This window comes from Colletotrichum navitas (assembly GCF_030913465.1).
Source record: "Colletotrichum navitas strain CBS 125086 chromosome Unknown LY79scaffold_22, whole genome shotgun sequence".
NCBI lineage: Eukaryota > Fungi > Ascomycota > Sordariomycetes > Glomerellales > Glomerellaceae > Colletotrichum > Colletotrichum navitas.
Window position 1 is genome coordinate 277,410 of NW_026850568.1, and position 14,753 is coordinate 292,162.

Sequence of the window (14,753 nt, forward strand, 5' to 3'; positions counted from 1 at the left end):
AACAAGGAGATATACACACCCCCTTCCCAAAGAACCCAGCTTTTATCCGACCGGCTGGGATGTCCTCCCCCACAACGCCACTTGCCAGCAAAGTGATTCACCTCTGCGTTTGGGCGATCATGTTTATATATACCGACATGGACTGCTCCAGGAGACGGCTCATACGATCTGCTCAGGCTGAGGGGTTAAATGACAGCCCGCCACCGACGTCGCTTTCATGGCTATGGTGAAAAAGGGTGCAAAGTCTGAAACCGAGTGTTTCAGACACAAGACCTTCCGCGTCAGACGTTCAGAAGATTGATGAAGCCTCTAGAGAATTTTGGTGTCACTGCAAACGAAGCACTAATATGGACAGTGGGTTCTTCATGGAATGGTCGATCTGCTAAGGCACTAATATTTTAAATGATGTTGGCAAGAAGGAAACATTTCTCTTAATAGTAGCATTGGCAAGAGCCTGCTCCCTACCGTTACTCTGATGGTGGATAGTGTTTGCAACGAGGTTATGATACAATCAATCTCCAGTAAGTTACGACAGCAATTTATATCCTGCCACTTCCAAATGCTTCAAGCTCTTTGTTCAGCCTATACCTGATCCATTATCAGTGGTTATCAGAAGGTTCGAGATGGAGGGTAGTTCACTCCTTTGAGGTATTGGTCGCGAGTGAGTAGATCGAAGTTTCTATATACATCTATACGCGCTGTGTGAAAAGAAAAGATAAGATATTTTTGTCGTGTTCGACAGTGTCCCGTTATCCCATTGTCTTGCGTCAATGTCGACCTTCACATTAGGGTTTTCAAGCTGAAGCAGACCAACAACCTCAAAACACAGCGACGCGTATGTTCTCGTCACATAGCAGCCTTTACTATCCCTTGAATATTGATAGACCGACTGAGGTACGAGCACTGGCTCCTTCTATCTTTGTCGGGGGTGCGATAGACGTTCGCAGCTAGAATACTCCTGACTGTGTGCGTCTCTTGGCATCCTCCACGAGATGAGGCCTAGACCATGATTCCGCCATGATTTACTCATTCTGCTCAAAATACAATAGTCTCCATTTCATCAGCACCAGAGAGTATTCACAAGCACCTTCTGCCCCATGAACCGAACCCAGATAGCCGTCGAAGCCTCAGCACCTTGGAACTCAAAGGTGACTTCCCATACAGTTGCTCCCTTCAAGCTTCATCTCGAAACACGCTACGATGCCGCGGAGAACCAGATCAAGCAAGAGACCGCATAAGCACCGCCAAGAAAACTTTGAGCCGACTCTCATCCCCGCCCAGAGCCACGCTGTCGACGAAACGCACCATCAACACCGGTCACGAAAAGACAGAAAACCAGCCAGGGGATGCCGGAGCTCGTCCGTACCGTACAAGCCCTCGAGAAAGCAACGCCACGACAGGCACACTCGCCGCACCGTCATTGAGATGGATACGGATGGCGACTTCACCATGCTGCCCACACCCCCAGCCTCACCAGAGACTCCATCCCTCACTTGCACAACCGCCCACAAAGACAGCATCATAAATACGGGCGTCGCCAGCAGCCGTGACAGATGCTCCAACCCAGAGAGTTGCGTCTCTCTAAGGTCTTCAAGAGTCTTTCCCGGAGGTTCCTCCACGGCAGCCCAGCAGTCTCCCGGCGACACGACTTTGAAGAATTTCCGATTTCGACATTATTTACTTTCTATGCTTGACCAGCAGCGTGCCGCCGTTGAGTTGTGGGCCGATAGCGTTGGTGCTGGAGGGCCCGCGGAGCCAATGGACTGGCAGCCAGAGCAGGAGCGGATCGTCTATATTGCGCGGGATCCCGTGGAGTACGGGTGTTATGAGGATCGGTGGAGAATGGATCGTATGTTGCTAGAGGGATGGCGGCAACAGCAGAGCATGTTGGCAGCGGCAGCAATGTCGACGCCGGTCATGGTGCAGCCTGAGCTGGGGTTATGGACCGGTGATACGCGTCTTGGTGGGCCGACAGTGCCGGTAGTGTGGGGGGATTCTGCACCTGAGTTATGCTTTCTCGACGAGATTGAGTGAAGTCGTGGGAGGTTGTGTAACTAGATCTGGGTATGTCAGAGTAAGTATGGGGTTGGGGGGGACCCAACATTTGCATCACCGACACATCCGATGCAGACCAATACACAAACAACTACTACTGTTTAAGTCTACAAGTCCGCATTAAACATGCCATTTTCACCGCAGAGGACTTTTTGACACCCATAAGGGTTAACATGCAAGTTCTGAACTAGACCAGTCCTAAATTCCTAACGCCTGTCCAGATGAAGTCCGACCGACCGTACCCATTGAAGCAAAAGTCAAATCTCGTGGGAATCTCGCAAATGTACAGATTCAACCGCTCACCCACCCCCACTCTATCACGCACAACGCATGCTTTTTCACACCAGTCTTTCATCGTCTCCTATGTCTTCGCACCTTATTTCGAGTAGCGCGAGTACTCGGCAGCGACCAGGCAGTGGTCACGCTCGAAGGGTTCTGCGGATTATTAGCCTTCATGTCCGCGTGAGGGGAATGTAATGGGGTTCACCAACCTAGCGTAAGCTGCTCCTTGGGCGTGATGCGCTCCGCTCTCAGCTTCTCAACCTCCATGGCGAAGACCTTGTGAGCCGGGGCAGTACTGTCGATACAGTTGGCCTTGATAGAGATGAGGATGCCGCCGCCGACCTTGAGGAACTGGTGAGCGTTCATAGCGACGATACGGGCCTGGTCGGGCTGGGCGACGTCGGCGAAGATAGCATCGACCATGGGCATGAGCATGCGGTACTTGAGAGGCTGACGGGCATCCTCGACGATGGGGACGACGTTGGTACGCTTGGCAGCCATGCCGATCAGATCACGGCCGGAGCGAGGCGAGAATTCGACGGCGTAGACGAAACCGGTGGGACCGACAATATCGGCAACGTGGGAGACGGAGGTACCAGACGCACCACCGAGGTAGAGGACCTTGGAGCCGGGTCCGAAGTAGAGCTTCTCCAGACCACCGATGACGGCAGCAGCCAGCTTACTGCGGAAAGGGTTCCATACGCGGTACTCGACCTTGGTGGTTGTGGTGGTGCCGTCCTCGTTTTGGACGCTGTCGTCGACCGAAACGCGCTTCTCGCCGTAGACGGACTCGCCAGGGACGATGTTGCGGGTTGCAATGGCATCCTCCTTACCGCGGACGACGAAGATACCCTCGTGACGGTGGGGTTCCTGGGGTTGTCAGTCAATGTTGTTCTTCCGAGGCAAAATGGAAACTGGTCAACATACCACAATGACCTTCTGGCCACCCTTCTGACCAGGCTTGCCGCCTCCACGACCGCCACCCCTGCCGCCGCGCTTGTCAATGCCTCCACGGCCACGAGCACCACCGCGACCACCACCTGAAGGTTCATCAGTACACAAGTTCGCACACCGCCAACGGTTTGTTCTCAAAGCTCACCGCGACCACCGCCACGTCCGCCGAAGCCTCCGCGACCGCGATCACCGCCGAAGCCGCCACGGCCACCACGGTCACCGCCGCCAAAGCCTCCGCGGCCACCACCGCGTCCACCAGCTCCGCGGGGAGCGCCGCGACCACCGCCACGAGGCACGAAGGGAGCCATGTCTGATTGTTTATTCGGAAGGTATTGTTGAGAGTTGTTGTAAATGGGGAAGGTGAATTGGGTCAAGACAGGCAGTTCCCACGTTGTGTAAAATCGAATTGGGGGGTGTCAGAGGCGCAAGTGGTATCCTCTTGGTGGCGGGTTGAGCACTGGATATACACTTTGGCTGGGTGATTGAAATTTTTCGTCGGACTTTTTTTCTGGGAGCTCCAAAAAGATGCACGGACCAGGAGGCATGCAGAGAGAATGTGGGGTCATTGGTTCGTGATTGGGCGCGGCGGAACGACAGAAGTGCCGTTTTCCGACAGGAATTTTTTCCAGAGATTAGATAACGCCGCTGCAAAAAGACTGGGACCCGATAGACGTGGGTGTCGGTGCACTAGGAATAGGCGGTGCGCCGAACTGTCGATTTGAAGGAGACGGGCTGTCGACAATTTTTCACTCCCCAAACAACCAGCAAACTTGATGCGATACTAACTCGAAAGAAGGAATTATCAAGAATTTCACACCACTCCCAGTCGTGAGTGCATCCGATTTCCCCTCGCCATTTTCCCCCTTCCTTCTCTGGCTTGTTTGGCCCAAGAACCGCTGTTTCTTACCCCATAGGGCTGCGGAGCCCTAAGGGCGACCCCCCTGCCGTTGCCCGATCCGCAAGCGAGAGCCAACCCGCGCGCAGGAGGGCTAGGGTCGCTGAAAGTTGTGAATTTCTTCTAACCTCACTCTGACAGCCAGCCCAGTCCACGACGACCACCGACGCCCCGAAACCATCACCGCACCCAACGATCAAGATGGTAAGTTGCGCGCCGCTCCCCGTTTGTGATGTTCGACGAGGGGAAGAATTTGTGAACCGACGAGAGATCCGCACGCAATTGCCGCCGAAGAAAGCCCCTCGTCGATGAAAGCAAAACCACCAAGTTTCGTAACATGGAAAATCGATCACCGCACGATATGCAGTCTGGGGTGCTGGGGGGGAAATACGGCCTTAAGACCTAGAGACTGACACATTCGTCCTCAGGTTCGTTACGCTGCTCAAGAGATCGCCCCCGCGAAGTCGGCCCGCGCCCGCGGCGCCTACCTCCGCGTGTCCTTCAAGAACACCCGCGAGACTGCCCAGGCCATCAACGGCTGGAAGCTCCAGCGCGCCGTTACCTTCCTCGAGAACGTCACCGAGAAGAAGGAGGCTGTCCCCTTCCGCCGCTACGCCGGTTCCATCGGCCGCACCGCCCAGGGCAAGGCCTTCGGCGTCTCCAAGGCCCGCTGGCCCGTCAAGTCCGCCGAGTTCCTCCTCGGCCTCCTCAAGAACGCCGAGTCCAACGCCGATGCCAAGGGCCTCGACACTGGCAACCTGGTTGTCAAGCACATCCAAGTCAACCAGGCTCCCAAGCAACGGAGACGCACATACCGTGCCCACGGTCGTGTACGTCCTCGATTCCTAGTCAACCCACCCCAGAGCGTCACTGACAGCCACAGATCAACCCCTACATGTCCAACCCCTGCCACATCGAGCTTATCCTTACCGAGGGCGAGGAGGTCGTCCAGAAGTCTGATGCCGTCGCCGGTCGCGAGGAGGTTCGCCTGAACTCCCGCCAGCGTGGTGCCCGCGTCCGCCAGGCCATCACCGCCGCATAAACGAACTCTTTCAGTAGATGGTCTTCGATTTTTGTGCGGTTCATGACGTGGGGGCGTTGCGAAGTGTGGAAACGCGGAACACCTGGGAGGTCTTGGGTTGATGGAAGCGTGGATCAACTAAAAATAAAACTTTGCGGCTTTTCATATGCTGGTGTACAGGAAGCCTATGGTCTCATGGCATTTAGGGATTGGCATGCGAACTCACACGCAACGGTCTGCATGGGCCACCAATAAACAAACATGCAAAAATGATTCTCCTAGGCGGCCCTAGCTACATCATGATTGGCGTCAATGGATATGAGGAAATTGCTTTCAATTCTGTTCAACAATTTTGGGAACCCCGAGTCATCCTTACCCGGTGATGAGGTGATGCTGCCTGTCTCCGTCTTTAATCCGGTATCAGCCCAGTAGTATATATCCGACAACATGCCCACTTCAATGTCTTGCCATATTCCCATTCGCAATAGTCCTCCCATGGTATCGTAGTCCAAACGCCGAAGGGGTAAGTAAGTTACCAGCAACCCATTGAAATGCAATTCCAAGCATCATTATACATACCAGTTTTCATAATACAGCCACGTCTATCACGCAGACTCAGCTCTGCTGCGCCGACTTGATAATTGTTCCACTAAAGCGTCCTCTGCCAGGATGCATGATGCCGTCCGTCTTGGCAGCTTCAATGACTGCTTCGTCATACACACTGGCCCACTCCGTATCCACGCCAAATGCAGTGGCCAGATTGAAGTGCTCCTGGCTCGTCAAGTGGTTGGTGATCTTGGCTGCGAGTCTATCGGTGCACACCTGCATGAAAGGCGCCAGCTCTCTGCGCCGCGCTATAACGTCCTGTGGCGCTTGCCTAGGAGAGTGTGCACCTAAGATGCCAGTGTTGTCGATAGAGGACACATCCACAAGCACGTAGCCGCACGACTTGAGCGATAGGTGGTTAAGCATCAAGGAGGTCTTCTCGCCGACGAGACCACGCGGACGCGGAATGAAAGAGAAACCATCGTCTCGTTGCACAACATCATCCACCCGATCGCCTCCGTCTGTTTCATCTCCTTGACTGGCAAGTAACTCTTGGATTGAAAGCGCCGGCGAAAGGCGATCAAGAATGCCGGCCCACGACAACAGTCTCGGCTGTCTAAGCCGCATCCTGCTCCAGTTAGGGATCGGATCCGGCAGTGGATGAGGGACTTGGTTCGCCGGTGGTAATGGAGGAGGGCCTTGAAGCAGTCCGGCGCCTGTGATGCCCATATGATGTTGGAGCGGCGGCAGCACCAAAGTACCCGCTTGATTGGAGACCAGAGCCGGGAGCAAATTGGCTTGCGGTTGAAGAGGGGCGGGTGGCAATGCGGGCGGTTGCTGCTGAGCTGCCTGTTGAGCCTGTACCTGGATTTGAACGGGTGCCCCAACGACATGGGCATGCGGATGGAACACAGCATTCACGTGGCCTTGGTCCCGTGTGGGCGAACCTGTGAGAGATACGCTTTCCAATTCGAGTTTCTGCAATGACTGCTGTGCCATCGTTCGGAGTGCCTGGAGGAAGACGTGGGGTGCAGCATAGCAGTTCTTCAGCGACAGGTGTTTGACGTGCGGCAGTGATAGCAATACGCCTGGCGATATTGCAGTTTCGGGGTGTACCATCTGCTCAGGCGAGCAAAGCGGAGCTGGAAGCACATATAGGTTGCGCTGAGTCATGCCGGGTGCAAACTCGCCGCCGCAGATCCACTCGAAATGGAGAAACTTGATATTCTCTTGCTTTGCGACGTGATCCCGGAGCAAGCGGTAAACTTTGGCAACAGAATCCACGGGAGATACGAAGGTATCCTCGACGCAGCCAGGCGCCACCTTGGCTACTTGGCGCCAATCGGCGACAACGGCCAGAGCGACGTTTGTTAGGTTGGGCAAGCTCCGCCAAAAGTCCGGTCTCTGGAACATGAAGATGTGACTGCTGGGTATCTTGGCAATCGTTAGCGTTGTCAGCGAGTTGAAACTGTTCAGCTGAGCGTTATCAATGAGCGCAATCACGTATGATTGAATGAGAGCTCGGTGTGCCCACTCTAATTCCAATAACATCTCCTTCTGCCCTCTTGTCAAGTTTCTGGGCTGCAGTGGGTGACCCACGGCCGTATCGTTAAGTGCCGCTACCATAGTCCGCGTGAAGTTTTCATCCTGCTCCTGATTAGGGGCAGCATTGACGTGGTGCAGGGCGACACGGTTGGTACTCTGGCTCTCAGGGTTGGCCAGAGCGGCGGCCGCAGCCGCGGTACGCTCATCGAAGTCGATACTTGTCAAGGAGACGTTCTCAGTGCTTAAGAGCATCGCGATAGCATCCCTGGATTGGTCCTGCGTGTATCCGGCATTCCTGACCATTGATTCAAGAACGGTGTACTTGAAATCTCGGGGACTTTCGAAGGCGAGTTTACGGGCGTTCATAGCGTCTGAATCAGCTCGGGCTAGGCGTCGCTGCAGCGTTCGGTACCGCAAGTTGCGGAGGCCAAAGACGGGATGCGGCAACGGTGGGCTCTCCAAATGCTGATCGGGGCCCAAGAGGTAGCCCAGTCCTGCGTCGCAACACAGTCCCAGTTCCTGAACATGAACCAGATAACTCAGAGCCTTCTTCATAGAAGGTGTCTCGTCGGCAGTCTGCTCCAGTCCCTCAAGTTCTGTGTATCGAAGGTAGGACTCGTGAGGCCATCGGTAGATGCCCCAGTACGAGGTAATGGCCTTCTGGGTAGGCTTAATGGGTGGGTACGCAAGGCTCTCCTCATCGATCTCGAGGGATAGGGCGAAACGCAGAATATGGTCGCCAAAAGACTGGAGAATGCGCGTGCCACTCGAAAAGAGTGTATCTTTGCCCGGCTGCGCCTGCTCATTGTCGTCGTCCTCCAGAGACGTCTTCTGTTTCATGGCCTGGTACATCTCCGAGCGGAAGGGGACCACGACATTACGAAAATACTTCGCCGAGACCATTCGATCGAACTCATGGTTAACCAGACGGAGATTCTTAACGTCTGAACGAGACAGATATGTGGTGATCTCGTCAAATATTTCGACTGGAACCTTGGTGGGCGGCCAAGTGGGCAGCATCGGATCTGAGGTCATGGAGCCCTGGGAGCGAAGCCTGCGTCGCTTTCTGGGCATATCGGGAGAGATAGAATCCCGGCTAGGCATGGCTATCGCGGAGGTATCCCGGCATTGATGGAATACGTAGGGAAGCGCTGATCGGATCGCAAGGCTTTGTTGAGGTTTGGGGAGGATTATGGCTCGGTAGTTCGGTAAGGCCTATATTTGGAGGTCCAGTCGGTGAGGTACACAGTCGATTTCTCAGAACGTTATATGCCTATTTAGCGGGCCGAAATTTGAACCAGAGTTAGGAGGAGTTGTGACAGGCGTTGAGAAGAGTCGTGGTCGCTATAAGAATAATCGGAAATGGTATCGTCAATCGTCAAATCGTTGAAATCAAGTCATAGCGAGTGGGGTGACTTTGGCTATAGCTATAGTGATGCTGGCTGGTGTACACGAAGTTGCGCAGTGCAATGGAGCATTCTCACTCGGGTTTATAGCGTGTTACGCTTGGCGATACGCTGATTCGAGGTCTGGTGTTGTTGAAAGGAAAGGCAAGGAGGGGGGAAATAAGAGTTGTGAGGCACGTTCGGAATCCTCAGTGCAGGTGTAGATAGGTAAGTAGGTTAAATGTACCAGGTCCACTGTGAAATGAAGTCACAGCAGCAGCCTGGCAGACCCATTTCAGTGGGATAAAAAGGTCCTATGATTGCCCAGCACCAAAACTTCAGTCCGGCATGTCGGTGCCTTTAAGCGGGAACGCATGGAATTTTTGGCAGGCGGCTGTGCTTGGCGGGGTACTTGCGGCGCTTGCTAACGTCAACTACATTAGTTATGTACCTACCTACCTAGGTAGATAGGTAGATAGATAGTGGGGTTTCAGGGTCCAGACCTATGGTCGTGAATTCAATTTCTCCTGCTCACTTTTGGTTGGATCCATCCGGCCTCTTTTTGTTTTACTCGCAGCACTTCTTGCTGTCCTACACATCAGTCATTGTCAGGTCTATTATTTTCTCTAGGCCCCTACAAAAAAAAAACAAGATACGACAACCAATGTGCTTTGTTCTCAGTCGTCTATTTATCTACCCCACCCACTCTGAAGCCAATTGACATACAGCTTTACTCGACCCCGTGGATACCAAGATCGATGTCCCGGGTTGGTGTAGATGGTTTCTGCTGCATGCCTTTCTAGTACATACGTTATACCGCGTCCTAGGGATTTATGGTTCACAGCAGTAGCCTATCTGAAATCTCGCCACGTTCGTGGATCATTACACCTCAAGACACGCAAGTACTCAGCAGACACGCCTATATTATCAATTTTATCTGATGGCCAAGCCGCTGGCCGTCTCACTCTTGAGCCTCAGGCTAGAATTACTAAAAGATGATCATTGCCATGGGTTACATGACGGTATATCGAATCGAATAGAACGGATACAAATATCTCGGAACACGAGCACCCTAACGCCATTAAGCACAACAATACTGCTTTCTGTAGCTGTTCCCATCAAGGTGTTGAAGATTTGACGATCTCTTGAGAGGTGCCAGAGTAGAACCAGTATCTGTGCAGTAGTCAGTATTGGAGCAGTTGCACAAAAGCCCGTTTTACTTACTGTGCAGCATATTGTATCTCGAACGCTGCAGGCTGGTCCTTGCATGAGGCCGGAGCGCTGCCGCCGACGGTGTGTATCCTGTAGACCTCTTGGATATTTCCGGTACTGGGCTTAACGGTCTTCAGTCTAAGCCACGCAACAGCCGCCTCGCCGTGCTGGCCTGTTTGCGCTGTGAGAGGTGCCGGCATGGACGCATTCTTGGAGCAATATGAATCACCTATAGGCGATCCATCTGTTTCGAGGATGAAGAGCGGCACGCCAGCGTCTGTGAAGAGGTGGTGACCCGAGATGGCGAGGTTGCTTGGGCCGAGGCGATGGTTCACCGCCTCCTGCTCAGTGAGGTTGAAGTCCATGGCAACTACAGGCAGCTTGTCGAGCAGGTCTGGGTACAAGGAGCCGACGCAGCTAGCGTTGAAGAGCGTGGCGATGGCGCCAGTAGCGACGGGCACCGCTGTTGCGTTGCTGGTGTCGCAGGTGTAGTTTTGTGTACCGCGGCCGATGGCGATGTGTGCCAGGGACATGCCCTTTCCGGGTCCCCCAAGAGACTCAATGGCGGCTGAGGGTGTATCAGTATAGGTCAACTCCCAGAGTTGGTTTGCACCGCTCACATTTGGGCAGATTAGCGACAGATAAATCGCAGACCGGTGTGGCAGAGAGATACCGGGTGGCCTGGACCTTGGTTGCGAGCATGTTAAAGTATTCAGAGATGTGCTCAATAGAGCCCGGCAGCGCGGCCTGCAAGTTCAACGTGGGATAGGCTGGCGCAGCAAGAGCAAGAGATGCCAGAGCCGGCAACAGGAATGTTTGGCAATGCATGTCGAATGCTTCTGCGTAGGTACTTCTGAGGCTGAGTTGATGGCGTAGGACGTTGACTATGAGTGGTTGTGGTCGTTATAGAGATGGTACAACGACTCGAAATCCAATGCAGAAAATCAGACGGGACCAAGGAAACCGAACGTTAAGAGAAAAACGAGAAAAAAGAGGACGGAAAAGAAAGGGAGAAAAAAACTTCGTCTTTCAAATGTATGGGATGAAGCGTAGAGAGGTAGAGCTGCCACAGGTCCGTTGCGTAAAGCGGGCAGCCGTTTCTAATATACCACAACATCATCAACAGCTTTCGTCGGCGGCAACGGCTGCCACTGGTCCACTCATGTCTGGACCAAAGGTAGGTATGGTGGCCTGCCCGTATTGGTATGGCACGGTATTCGTAGTTCAAAAGAGGATGGCGGGGGGGCATGGCCAGGGGTCTGTCGATGTGTGTGCGAGGCAACGCGTAGGTATTCGCAGCATTCAGAAAGCCAAGATCGGCAGCCGCCATACCAATGTAACCGTACAACGGGCGGGAAAGCAAAGAGGGGCAAGTCGTTGAACGAGGGCGAATGAGCGGATGGGCGGAATGCAAGTACTATCAGGGGGTGTGGGAGGCCAGGCGATCTCCGCCAGGGTCGGGGCAGATATGCAAGCGCCCGGCCCGCTTCGAGGGCCTCGTTGTGTGGTGACAGGTAGCGATGCAATCCGCGTCTGCTGCTGCAAAAGTCTCGAGGCAATGTACTCGTGGTAATGTCGCGTTGTGTTGGGCTTCCAGTATTTGCTGTCCAGCGGAGGCCAAGCAATCATCGTGAACAGCTGCACAAGCACTTGGCTGACGAGACCGTTCGCTATTCACCGGCGAGACTCAACTCATCGGGCTATCTGCCGTCCGTTGACATTGCGCCAAGGAAAAGCCCCACTCGAAAAGCCGAGGGATAACGAGCGCCTAAGAACCTGAAATAGCAACAACAATCGCGTCAATATTCCATCCTTATAGGATGGCTGAGATTACCAAGAGACGGTACCATCCCGTACGAATATCCGTTCGCTCCCCGGCGACGCGCCCATGTTGCATGTACCCGCTCTTGCGCGTTGCTTTTGCCGCGCTGAGCCAGGGCTACGACGATCTCCCATTGGCCCCTGCGAAACACTCCATCTGGGCCGCCTTAACGGGTCGGCGCCAACGGCCCAGGTCGAATTGCCTGGCAGCTAGGAGGACTTTCCAAGGAAAAACAAGAATAGAATCTTTGGCGGGGAGCCACGCGTGCGAAACTGTCTTGGATCCATGCCGCCCAGCGCATCTCGGATCTTTGTAGGCGTTCCCGCCCTTCCCCGGTAGCCGATATTCTCAAGTGATCTGGTTGGTATCTGTATTTTGACGAGAGCCTTCACCAATCCCGCAACCCATAGCACATGTCATGATGCTCAATTGTACAGTTCTCCGGAAAACAAGTCTTGCATACAAGCTGCACTCGCGAAACAGCTCGTCGCCGGTCCAGTTGATGCCCCGTTCGCTTCCCTTCTCTTTCGCCGACCAAGGTCTGTCACTGAATACCTAGTGCCCACTGAACCCTTCTTCGTGCCAGTCGCCGTGGGTTCCGCCGACCTTTCCATTCAAACCCCCCGCGCCAGCGGCTGCTGCTGCTGCTGCTGTCGACTTGCCTAAGTTGCTGGCGTGCTTCTCCACGTCCACTGTGCCAAGCCAGTATAGGGAGCAGAAGACGAGCAAATGCAATGCAACACAATACGCCGCGAAGAGATTTCTGCTCGTGCGTGAGGCAAGCACCATCCGCGTTACCGAGTATACCACCCGCTCTGGGAAGCTCATCCGCTTGTAGGCCCTGGCAGATTCCCGCCCGCGGAAGGCGGCAAATGGTGAGATGTTCGACTCGTACGCCTTTCGATATCTATCCATGGTGATACCCGGGTTCCCGCTGCCTCCGATCGAAACCGTCGACGGGTTGGGGTTGGATGAGTATGCTGCTGATGATGACGTAGCCGAGGGGCCTGCTCGGTTGTATGTCGAGACATACCTCGTCTTCTCGTACAGGTTAAGGTTGTCCTTCTGCAGAGCCGACACCTCTTGCCTCAGCTGCGACACCGTGCGGTGGGTATTGGACAGCTCAGTCTCCAACTCGGCGATCCTCTTCTTGAACCGATCGCGCTGTGCCGTGATCATTGGCAGAATTCCTGAGCCGCCGCCCATCGGTTCACCGCCAGACATACGGGGGTCGATCCCACTAATGATGGATGATGTCGGCGATATTCTTCCCCCCCTTCGTCCCGGCGCAACCGACGGCGCGTAGCGGGTGAACGTCCCTGCTACGGACGCGCCTGAAGGGAAGGCGTTTGAAGTCTCCGATTGCAACGTCGCGAGATCATTTTCGAGACGTTCGTTGAGTTGCTGCGACTTCTCGAGCTCCATGTTGGTCCTTGACATCTCTTCTTGGAGATCGGACAGCTTGGTCTGGAGGTCTTGGTGAGACACACGCAGAATGGTGAGCTCGTCGCTGAGCTTCTTGTTTCGCGCCAGCAGTAGTTTCTCAAGCGTGTCGCCTTGGCTCTTGGTCTCTGATGCACTTTCAGCAGCTTCCTTCACATCGTCGTCTTCGCCTGTCGAAAATTCGATGCTCTTAAGCACCTCGAGCTCCTGCTTCACGTCTTCGTAGTCACTCCATTTCTGCACTTTGGCCTTCAGGTTATCTCTTTCGTCTTTGAGGAGGCCGGCCTCCCTTTCCAGGCCGCGAAGACGAGAGTCTAAATCACGCTTGATGCCCTCCTTTTCGACCCGAGCAGCATCGAGTTTCCGGATGAGTGATGAGTTTTCTGATCGCATGCGCATGTAGCCCGGGTCATCCTCCAGCGACGTTGGCGCTTGAGAGGTGACAGAAGTTTTTGCCTGTGCCAATTCCAGTCTCAGCTGCTCGTTTCGTGCCTCAACCTCGGCCAGTCGTGCGCTTGTCCGATCGAGGTCAGAATGAAGCATCTCGATCTCGGCGCTGGTAACATGGCCGGCTTGAGCCTCGGTGTTCGCGTCATCCGTCTTGCCCAGACGCTGGTTGACCTCGTAGCTCGCCTTGATTTCGGTGAGGAGACGTTCCTGGTTTTCCACCTTTTCTTCCAATGTCCTCTCCTTCGCAGCCCAATTGTCCTTCTTTTCGTCGAGAACGGCGACCCAAGAAGCTTCTACCTCCTTGACCCTGCTGTCAAGGGTGCTTTCAAGCTCCTTCTTTGCGGCCGACTCTGTCTGCAGCTTCGACTCGGTGTCCTCCAACTGCGTCGTCAGCTTGGCGACAGATTGTTGCAAGTGCTGGTTCTCCTCGGTTAGCTTCGGCAGGGTGTCCTCGGACACAAGCATCGATTCAACAGACGCCTCGAGCAGTGGGTATGGATCGGGAGCATCGGAGAGGGACGTGTATGCTTGAAGGAAAGCCGAGTTGATAGACTTTGAGTGATTCGTGAGGAGGTCGATGAAGGTTTGGTACGCTGGTTGGTTAGCGGGGGGAGAGAGGCTCTGGCCATAGGCAAACGACATACCTTTCAACAAGCCCTTGATCTCAACCAGCTTTGTAGAGTCGTCAAGCTTTCGAAATTCCTTCGTCTTCTGGGCCAATTCTTTACGTTGGACAGTCGAGTCCCTCTGATAGGTGACGATTTCCGAGGCGGTGTTATCAAGGTTCGATATAAGGTTCGTGTAGTCAATGGCTGGATCGGTCAGACTGCACAGTAAACAGCTATGTTTGAAGTTGTCTACTCACTTCTCCAGGCCGAGATGGCATGCTGGAACTTGTTACCGCCTTCCGGAAGATTTGGAGCGTCCAAGGGCTGCTCTGACTGCCGGGCGTTGCCCTTGGCAGCTAGGACGGCCTCAACGTCTGCCATGTTGATTCGGGTTTCTCGATCGCAGCTTGGAAAATTACTTCATCACTGGGCGTATGTAGATGGTGGAAACAAAGAGAGCGGCGGCAGAGGTGGAGAGTCGTTTCAATGTGTCGAAGTCGTTGGGTGCAGCTGGCGTCGTAAGGTACAGAGCGAA

At 54.2% G+C, this 14,753-nt stretch overlaps 7 protein-coding genes across 7 annotated transcripts; 3 read left to right on the forward strand and 4 right to left on the reverse strand.

Moving 5' to 3' along the window:
- Window positions 1-739: 739 nt before the first annotated feature.
- LY79DRAFT_550576 (uncharacterized protein) lies at window positions 740-2,059 on the forward strand. The gene has a single exon (XM_060557576.1). It carries the CDS (start codon window positions 1,201-1,203, stop codon window positions 2,032-2,034), a length of 834 nt encoding a protein of 277 aa, XP_060415257.1. The 5' UTR covers window positions 740-1,200; the 3' UTR covers window positions 2,035-2,059.
- Window positions 2,060-2,232: 173 nt separating this feature from the next.
- LY79DRAFT_166862 (Fibrillarin-domain-containing protein) lies at window positions 2,233-3,982 on the reverse strand. Its single transcript, XM_060551186.1, has 4 exons — window positions 3,437-3,982; window positions 3,265-3,377; window positions 2,547-3,207; window positions 2,233-2,490 (listed from the first exon to the last, which is right to left on the reverse strand). The coding sequence occupies exons 1-4, from the start codon at window positions 3,597-3,599 to the stop codon at window positions 2,432-2,434; spliced, it is 996 nt and encodes a 331-aa protein (XP_060415258.1). The 5' UTR covers window positions 3,600-3,982; the 3' UTR covers window positions 2,233-2,431.
- Window positions 3,983-4,387: 405 nt separating this feature from the next.
- Window positions 4,388-5,228, forward strand: LY79DRAFT_578933 (ribosomal protein L22; the record flags this gene model as incomplete). The annotated part of the gene is made up of 3 exons (XM_060559986.1): window positions 4,388-4,390; window positions 4,615-5,016; window positions 5,070-5,228. The coding sequence occupies 3 exons, from the start codon at window positions 4,388-4,390 to the stop codon at window positions 5,226-5,228; spliced, it is 564 nt and encodes a 187-aa protein (XP_060415259.1).
- A 594-nt stretch (window positions 5,229-5,822) lies between these two features.
- On the reverse strand, window positions 5,823-8,372 carry LY79DRAFT_513257 (F-box domain-containing protein; the record flags this gene model as incomplete). Its single annotated transcript, XM_060554472.1, has 1 exon — window positions 5,823-8,372. One exon carries the CDS (start codon window positions 8,370-8,372, stop codon window positions 5,823-5,825), a length of 2,550 nt encoding a protein of 849 aa, XP_060415260.1.
- A 1,429-nt stretch (window positions 8,373-9,801) lies between these two features.
- Window positions 9,802-10,723, reverse strand: LY79DRAFT_513413 (malate dehydrogenase; the record flags this gene model as incomplete). Its single annotated transcript, XM_060554489.1, has 3 exons — window positions 9,802-9,856; window positions 9,908-10,463; window positions 10,516-10,723. The coding sequence occupies 3 exons, from the start codon at window positions 10,721-10,723 to the stop codon at window positions 9,802-9,804; spliced, it is 819 nt and encodes a 272-aa protein (XP_060415261.1).
- Window positions 10,605-11,495, forward strand: LY79DRAFT_167039 (uncharacterized protein). Its single transcript, XM_060551187.1, has one exon. The coding sequence runs from the start codon at window positions 10,782-10,784 to the stop codon at window positions 11,274-11,276; it is 495 nt and encodes a 164-aa protein (XP_060415262.1). The 5' UTR covers window positions 10,605-10,781; the 3' UTR covers window positions 11,277-11,495.
- A 777-nt stretch (window positions 11,496-12,272) lies between these two features.
- LY79DRAFT_589464 (CASP C terminal-domain-containing protein) lies at window positions 12,273-14,599 on the reverse strand (the record flags this gene model as incomplete). Its single annotated transcript, XM_060561036.1, has 3 exons — window positions 12,273-14,203; window positions 14,255-14,422; window positions 14,476-14,599. The coding sequence occupies 3 exons, from the start codon at window positions 14,597-14,599 to the stop codon at window positions 12,273-12,275; spliced, it is 2,223 nt and encodes a 740-aa protein (XP_060415263.1).
- Between the last annotated feature and the right edge of the window lie 154 nt (window positions 14,600-14,753).

Excerpts from the sequence above, each read along its gene's own strand:
- LY79DRAFT_550576 (XM_060557576.1), top strand. The coding sequence starts at position 1,201 with ATGCCGCGGAGAACCAGATCAAGCAAGAGACCGCATAAGCACCGCCAA.
- LY79DRAFT_166862 (XM_060551186.1), bottom strand. The coding sequence starts at position 3,599 with ATGGCTCCCTTCGTGCCTCGTGGCGGTGGTCGCGGCGCTCCCCGCGGA. Across the intron at positions 3,208-3,264 it reads GTGGCCAGAAGGTCATTGTG|GAACCCCACCGTCACGAGGG; the intron begins GTATGTTGACCA and ends TGACAACCCCAG. Across the intron at positions 2,491-2,546 it reads CAAGGAGCAGCTTACGCTAG|AACCCTTCGAGCGTGACCAC; the intron begins GTTGGTGAACCC and ends AATAATCCGCAG.
- LY79DRAFT_167039 (XM_060551187.1), top strand. The coding sequence starts at position 10,782 with ATGAGTGGTTGTGGTCGTTATAGAGATGGTACAACGACTCGAAATCCA.